General features: G+C 37.4%; 2 protein-coding genes across 2 annotated transcripts; both read right to left on the bottom strand.

The window, feature by feature from the left end:
* Nucleotides 1–316: 316 nt before the first annotated feature.
* On the bottom strand, nucleotides 317–4,204 carry LOC106325210. The gene is made up of 7 exons (XM_013763242.1): nucleotides 4,127–4,204; nucleotides 4,010–4,046; nucleotides 1,544–1,629; nucleotides 1,334–1,432; nucleotides 1,014–1,179; nucleotides 734–896; nucleotides 317–600 (listed from the first exon to the last, which is right to left on the bottom strand). The coding sequence occupies exons 1-7, from the start codon at nucleotides 4,157–4,159 to the stop codon at nucleotides 522–524; spliced, it is 663 nt and encodes a 220-aa protein (XP_013618696.1). The 5' UTR covers nucleotides 4,160–4,204; the 3' UTR covers nucleotides 317–521.
* Nucleotides 4,205–4,738: 534 nt separating this feature from the next.
* Nucleotides 4,739–7,139, bottom strand: LOC106322733 (L-ascorbate oxidase homolog). The gene is made up of 6 exons (XM_013760857.1): nucleotides 6,909–7,139; nucleotides 6,678–6,787; nucleotides 6,236–6,603; nucleotides 5,441–6,152; nucleotides 5,251–5,329; nucleotides 4,739–5,174 (listed from the first exon to the last, which is right to left on the bottom strand). The coding sequence occupies exons 1-6, from the start codon at nucleotides 7,059–7,061 to the stop codon at nucleotides 4,971–4,973; spliced, it is 1,626 nt and encodes a 541-aa protein (XP_013616311.1). The 5' UTR covers nucleotides 7,062–7,139; the 3' UTR covers nucleotides 4,739–4,970.
* Nucleotides 7,140–8,172: the final 1,033 nt, after the last annotated feature.

The following is an 8,172-nucleotide window of genomic DNA, read 5'->3' as shown; positions in this document are numbered from 1 at the left end:
TTATTTTAGAGGTATGAAACGCCCCCCCCCCCACACCCAAAAAAAAGGGTCCTAAATGCATTGGAAAAGTAATCACTGTAGTAGTAATTGGTAGCACATCTAGTCACGCCATCAATGTCTTTAGGTCCATATGATAATTTTTTAATTTTGGGAAAGATAACAAGTACGGTGTGGACAATAATCTGAAACTAAATTAGCTTCCTTGCCCTCGTTGTGAGTCAACCAACAGGAAGTTCTGTTACTACAATTTTTCTCAGCGTCGCTACAAATCAGAGTGAGAAACGTTTGGCTGTCTGTCTGTTTGTTTGATTGATTTGACGACACTAATGTTAATCCCAACTTTCTACGTCTTATTTATTCGTTTACATAGAGATAAGAGATCCCATCAACAACCCACAAACCCAAGGAAGAGGCAAAACGTTTATATGTTTACTTAATACATAAGAAATGCAAGTAGCTAGGAAAGAAGTCAGTTGATTGGAGAAAGTAAACAGATATATATGTGAATCATCATCAACTGATCATGGATGGATCGGATGGCCACTGTTGAGTAGTATCCTCTTCCACATATCCTTCCCAAAGGTTGAATCCGATGAGGCGCTGAAACCAAAAAGTTAGTTCCACTCAATCAACACTTTTGACTCATCTTTAACAGTACATATATATCTTATACAAGGCCAAGGCCAAGGCCAGCAAGTAAAAATCCTTTCTTCCTCTATAAACAGCAGTGTACCTTGTGATAGTGATCTCAAAAGGGCAATAGATTTCACGATCGTCGTTGATAGGAGGAGGAACATGATCCTTTTTGTCATTAACGAATTTAATGATTTGGAACAAGACTTGTTGAAGGGATTGCTCAAGCTGTTTCCTACGACAACTTCTCGCCTCAGACGCATCTACGTAGAGTCATTTGGATAAATATTATTTAGAACATGGCAAATCACTCCTCCACTTTTATGATAATTTAGAAGAAAAAAAAAAGAGTATATTCATTAAATGATACACGTACGTACCACCAAGGTCCATAACTAGCTTAGAGTTTCCGACTGGGGATTTAGTGGGATGGAGAACCACATCCACATTAAGATTGATGTACCAGCGTTCCCAGAAGGAGCGATGATCAGTTTTACTAGCGTACCATGGCTGTTTGCTTTTGGCTTTATAAAACGATACACATAACTACTTGCCAAGAAGAGATAATTAAATTTTAATGAAAAAAAAGACAAGAGTATATATATGATGACAAGAAGCCACCATTAGCCTATATGCTGTAATAAGGTTCAGGCTTTGCTGTGAAGTAGAATAGAGAAAAGGAATATGAGAGTATATACACCTGAGTCTTCTTCTTGTTGGGGTGTTTCTCAATCCAGCTAATGAAATGCTCAATCCTGTCGTCAATCTTTTTTTCCACTTCTATTTCACCACATTGTACCTGACAATGTCAAAAAACAAAAACAACCAAAGCATACTACTAATCTCAAAAAAAAAAGAATGAAGTACGATGATATCTTAAACTAGCATGCATGATTGATCAGAGAGTTACGTAAGTGATGTCAAAAAGCTCCAAATCAATATCTTTAGGGCGGATAAGACCAAGTGCTCTGTGGAAGACTATCGTATGTAGAATGCCTGCCCGGCCCATCCATCCATCAATAAATAAATAAAAAAAGATATGATCTGATCAGACACTACAAGAAAACACGGACAATACTGACGGAAAAACCGACCGAAAAAAATCTGTCAGGATTTTCCAACGGAATTCCGACGAAAACTTGTCGGAAATATATTTCGGTAAATTCGTCGGAACTGCGTCGGAAAATCCTGACAGAATACATTCGTCGGTATTTCGTCATACGATCCCGACAGAAAACCGACAAAAAACTGACAAATATATGACCGTTGCAAAAAATTGACACTTACCGACGAAATACCGACGGCATACCGACCATGAAAGAATTCGGTCATAATTCCGTCGGTTTTTCCGTCGTTTTCGCCGCAACTCAGGTAGAGCTGTCATAATTAAACCAAAACTTTGAGGTGTTTCCCATGTTGTTGATTGTGCATATATAAAAATGGGCAGGTGTACCCAAACGCTTGGACAACAATATTGGTGTCTTTGGACAATCAAGGGATGTGGAGTATGAGATCAGCTAGATGGGACAGACAATATCTGGGACAACAGTTTTATCTAAAAGTGTGGGATCCAGTGAAGAGTCTTGCCAATGAGTACAATCCTCCAGATAATCTTCTTCGCTGTGGCAAAGCTGTTGGAAGACACCTTTAGAGTGATCATTTTATACAAGTTTTTACTTCATCTGCTCTTTTTTTTATTATTTAAGTTGATCATGTGTTTGTTTGAGGGTTAATGGTTTTGTTATTTCTGGTCATGAGAGTATGGCTGGTTTTTTTACATTTGTAATGTGTTAAACACCGCAGGGAGGGAGAGAGAAGTTTAATGCCTTTTAAGTAGGTTGTTTCTTCAGATTGGAGGTTTAAAAATAAATAAATATTTTGTATAACTCCAGTCAACTTGTTTTTTCTTTATATAATCCAAATATCTTTCTGTATTACCAAAAAATCAACTGTAACTTTTGGGATAGATGCTACAATTCTCGCAAAAATGTTATATCTATATGCTCTGACACTGAACAATACCCACTGGGGATGATGCATTTTCTTCATGTTATAAGATTATTATGTATGATACCACAAGAACAGAAAGATAGTGTGCTATTTATAATATGTAAAGTGTTTTCAGACGGTTGACAACAAAACTAATGCAAATCATTTAAAACATCTTTTTTTTTTTTTGGTAATGGAAGATATACTAGCAATCAAACAACTTTCCAAGGAGAAAACTAAAACTAAAAATGGGTGTGTGTTAAGAAAAAAAACAGACATTTTTGAGAGATAGTGGGCCTAAAAAAGCCTAATAGAAGAGATGTCCATACCCAAAACAGAGCTTTGAAAAAGAAAGTTTGACTAGGGGATGAAGTCTAAGAGGGTTTGGTATATATAAATAAAAGGAAGCAGTTTCTTGTACGTTTGGACGATCATAAAACTCAATCGCTGCTTTGGATCGGAGAGTTTCAAAAATGAATTGCCAAGTTTGTCAGCTGAAGGAACTGGTATCAAAATCCTCCTCCCTCTTCTTCTTGTTATTTGCTAGAGAGAGATGAGTCTCGTGTTTCTATTTGGTTTCGTGCAGGAAGTGGAATCATTCGAGATACGAGAGGTTCTACGCTGTAAGTTTAGTTATAGGAGGAAGTAGGTAGGTTTTTGATTCATGTGCTCTCACTCAGTTAGCTGATTGGATGATCCTACTACTACTACTACGTACTACTGATCAAACCTCATCATGTTTTTAAGTTTTGAGATTATTCAGATGCCAGTTTTTAGAGGTCTCACTACAAGAAAACTGCTTGATACCGATGGACAAATCCGTCATAATCTCGTCGGGAAAGTAGCATACCGATGGAATACCGACGAAATATGTCCGTCGGTATCATCTCGTCGGTATACTGATATTCGTCGGCAATTCGTCGGCAAAATACCGACGAACACATATCGTCGGTAAATACCGACGAAGAGAATTCGTCGGAATTTTCTGAAAAAACCGACGGATATGTTTCGTCGGAAAATTTAGAAAAAAACCGACGGAATATGTTCGTCGGTATTTACCGACGATATGTGTTCGTCGGTATTTTGCCGACGAATTGCCGACGAATATCAGTATACCGACGAGATGATACCGACGGACATATTTCGTCGGTATTCCATCGGTATGCTACTTTCCCGACGAGATTATGACGGATTTGTCCATCGGTATCAAGCAGTTTTCTTGTAGTGAGACCTCTAAAAACTGGCATCTGAATAATCTCAAAACTTAAAAACATGATGAGGTTTGATCAGTAGTACGTAGTAGTAGTAGTAGGATCATCCAATCAGCTAACTGAGTGAGAGCACATGAATCAAAAACCTACCTACTTCCTCCTATAACTAAACTTACAGCGTAGAACCTCTCGTATCTCGAATGATTCCACTTCCTGCACGAAACCAAATAGAAACACGAGACTCATCTCTCTCTAGCAAATAACAAGAAGAAGAGGGAGGAGGATTTTGATACCAGTTCCTTCAGCTGACAAACTTGGCAATTCATTTTTGAAACTCTCCGATCCAAAGCAGCGATTGAGTTTTATGATCGTCCAAACGTACAAGAAACTGCTTCCTTTTATTTATATATACCAAACCCTCTTAGACTTCATCCCCTAGTCAAACTTTCTTTTTCAAAGCTCTGTTTTGGGTATGGACATCTCTTCTATTAGGCTTTTTTAGGCCCACTATCTCTCAAAAATGTCTGTTTTTTTTCTTAACACACACCCATTTTTAGTTTTAGTTTTCTCCTTGGAAAGTTGTTTGATTGCTAGTATATCTTCCATTACCAAAAAAAAAAAAAGATGTTTTAAATGATTTGCATTAGTTTTGTTGTCAACCGTCTGAAAACACTTTACATATTATAAATAGCACACTATCTTTCTGTTCTTGTGGTATCATACATAATAATCTTATAACATGAAGAAAATGCATCATCCCCAGTGGGTATTGTTCAGTGTCAGAGCATATAGATATAACATTTTTGCGAGAATTGTAGCATCTATCCCAAAAGTTACAGTTGATTTTTTGGTAATACAGAAAGATATTTGGATTATATAAAGAAAAAACAAGTTGACTGGAGTTATACAAAATATTTATTTATTTTTAAACCTCCAATCTGAAGAAACAACCTACTTAAAAGGCATTAAACTTCTCTCTCCCTCCCTGCGGTGTTTAACACATTACAAATGTAAAAAAACCAGCCATACTCTCATGACCAGAAATAACAAAACCATTAACCCTCAAACAAACACATGATCAACTTAAATAATAAAAAAAAGAGCAGATGAAGTAAAAACTTGTATAAAATGATCACTCTAAAGGTGTCTTCCAACAGCTTTGCCACAGCGAAGAAGATTATCTGGAGGATTGTACTCATTGGCAAGACTCTTCACTGGATCCCACACTTTTAGATAAAACTGTTGTCCCAGATATTGTCTGTCCCATCTAGCTGATCTCATACTCCACATCCCTTGATTGTCCAAAGACACCAATATTGTTGTCCAAGCGTTTGGGTACACCTGCCCATTTTTATATATGCACAATCAACAACATGGGAAACACCTCAAAGTTTTGGTTTAATTATGACAGCTCTACCTGAGTTGTGTGTCTTGTAAGAGCATCAGCAAGATTGTAAAGTCTTCTCTTGGCAGGAGTCCATTGTCCAGAACCAAATCTACGTGTGTCATAACAAAAGAAAACAGTTGGAGAAACTCTGTCTTAACTTGAGAGTCAAAAAGCAACAAGCACCAATGCAAGAAGAAGAAGAGGAAACAGGAAGACTCACCCAACGACCCAAAAGTCATAACCGTCAAGGTGCCAAGACTGCACTGACTTCTCATTGTTCTGAAACACAATTTCAAGAAAATCATGGAGAGATGCTTGAACAACCGACGTCGCAACAGTCACACGCGAGTTAGAGGGGAAGCTCTGAATAGCATTCGTGCTGAACACTCCTGCGATGTTGAAGTGGTCAGCGAGTTTCACAGGCGTCTCTGAGTTCACATAAGAGACTCCGTTGACCGCATAGCGTTGCTTCCCGTTGATCAAAGGAGCTGAGTTCGAGAAAACAAACGACTTGGTCGGTTTGATTTTCCCATAGTGGAATGATCCTTGAGGGTTTGGCCTAGCTGCATTAGCCGTTAAGTTCCACCTGAATGTTCTGGCTTGTCTCATGGACCAAATAAGCTCTCCAGGAGGAAGAGGAGGAGGAGCACCAGAAGCTGGGACTCGGGAGTTTGAATAGCGCAACAGACCAGTAAAGTTAAGCTTCCTTCTCAGGAACCGGGTGCTTGCAACGATGTAATAATCTTTAGGAGGTTGGTTTAAGGTCACAAGAAGAGAGAGAGACTGGCCAACGTGAACGTCAAGAGACTCATAATCGTTTTGAATCACGTGAGAGCCTTCGACTTCGACTACTTTCATCTTATGTCCTTGGATTCTGAAATTGAAAGTGCTCGATAACCCAACATTGGAGATTCTCAACATGTAAGTCTTCCCTGAAAGATTTTAAGACACATGACGTAAAGGACAAGAAACAGTTTTTTTTTTTTAAGACAGCTGAGAGGTTTTATAAACTCACCTTGGTCGCCTGTGAATGAAGTTTGGGTTTGTCCGTTTATGAGCATACCGTCTGGAAATGGAAGGACCCCACCAGAGTCCAAACGCTGTTGGAGCGTTTTGTGGTTGGTTTTAAACCAATCACCGATGAGTAGAGTGAAGTCTGAGACTGGGAGAGGGTAAGGGATTGGGATCCTAGGCCTTGCATAGACGTTGATAGCTCCGAATCCACCGGCCGCTTTGTGAAAGGCTGTGGAAGGGAAGTAGTTGTAAGTTCCGATCTGATCTTTGGTTTGGAACTTGTAAGTGAAGTTTGAGTTCGGTGGGATTGGACAGTTTGTTCCCAGTACACCATCTTGCCATGAGTTCTTCCTCTGCTTTATTCCATTCCTAATAAACATTGAAAAAGAAATATCAAAAACCCATTTAAGTATGATCCAATCAGAAATAGTATAAGAGGTTACCAGGTCAAGAGGAAAGGTTGGTCAAGTTTGTTGATGAGATTGAGGATGATGTTGTCATTAGTCACAACTTCAAGCTTTGGACCAGGAAACTGACCATTGATCAGAATCACCTAAAACAAACAAAAATATATCAATCAAGAGTTTTTTTTAAAAAGGGTCAGAGCATCAAACAAAAAATGGATCTCAGAATGTCCATAAGTAGAAACTGTTGTTTTGTGTACTCATTTGTACCTGTTGAGGGACACCAAGAGGAGAGATAATGCCATAAGTCACTGTCCAAGTGTAAAACTTGTAAGGGCTTTCTCCTTTCACTGACACCAAACTGATCAACAAAGATCCAAGAAGGAGAATATGAAGCAAAGATGTTGCTTTCCCTCTTGCCATTTGAAGAATGATACTGACAGGAGACTGAAGACAGCTCAAAGGCTCTTTCTCCTCAAATGGGATTGAGAAATGTAGAGGACTTTGGTCTATAAAAATGCAATTAGATAGCGAGAGTTGCGGGTGACATTATTAAATGAGATTTAAAAATTCTAATACAAAAGGTAGTTCTAATAATCAATGACAGTGAAGATCTCGAGAGAGTTTTCGCTTTATTTTATTTGTTTGTTTGGTCAAAGTAATTAAATTCAACTATTCATCAATTAACTTCAACAATTTTTACACTATTTAACTTTTAGACACATGTTTCCTCTATTAAATTTTAAATGTTTGTCGACATATCTTTATATCTTTATATATAAAGTTAATTTTTTCTCTTCTTAAGACAAGTGGCAAGAGAGTTTGATGACATGTGTCTTTCATATATATTTTTTTTACATTTTAAGTCATTTTTCTTATAGATTATTGCAATTTAGCGAAGTACTTTCTAATTATGCATTATTTACTCTTTTAATATTAACAATCTTTGTATAAAATTTGATAATTTATTTTATTGGTCACTAAAATTCAAGATGAATAAAAAATCTTTATATATAAAATTAATAAATAATTTTAAATATTTTCTATTATTTTTGTTATTTTACCATTTTCTATTATTTTATGAGGAGATGATTCATGATGAGGAAGAAGAGAAGCACGACGGGCAAAGCCAAGATAAACTTATGTATGCAGACTCCCAATCACAACTCCCAATCACAACAGGAGAGGTATGATTCGGGAAGAGGCGGTCAGTATGGATATCGAGGAAGAGGTCGTGGTAGATTTGGATATCAACAAAACAGATATTATAGGCAAGAGAGAGACGCATCAAAGGTTGAGTGTTACCGATGTGATAAGATAGATCACTTCGCTCAGAACTGCCCTACAACTTCCACAAATAACCAAACTAATAAGAAAAAACTATAATACAACACATAATCTAACCCTACAACTTCCACAACCAAAAGAAAAAAGCTAAATACTATAGTAACACTAACTCAATAAAAGTCTGGAGCTGGAAAAAGATCAACAAAGAAAACTAACTTACCTCATCTTACCAATAATATCATGGATA

Source organism: Brassica oleracea, chromosome C2 (assembly GCF_000695525.1).
Source record: "Brassica oleracea var. oleracea cultivar TO1000 chromosome C2, BOL, whole genome shotgun sequence".
Taxonomy (NCBI): domain Eukaryota; kingdom Viridiplantae; phylum Streptophyta; class Magnoliopsida; order Brassicales; family Brassicaceae; genus Brassica; species Brassica oleracea.
The sequence above is the reverse complement of the archived record's forward strand: the minus strand, read 5'-3'. Positions and strand labels throughout refer to the sequence as shown.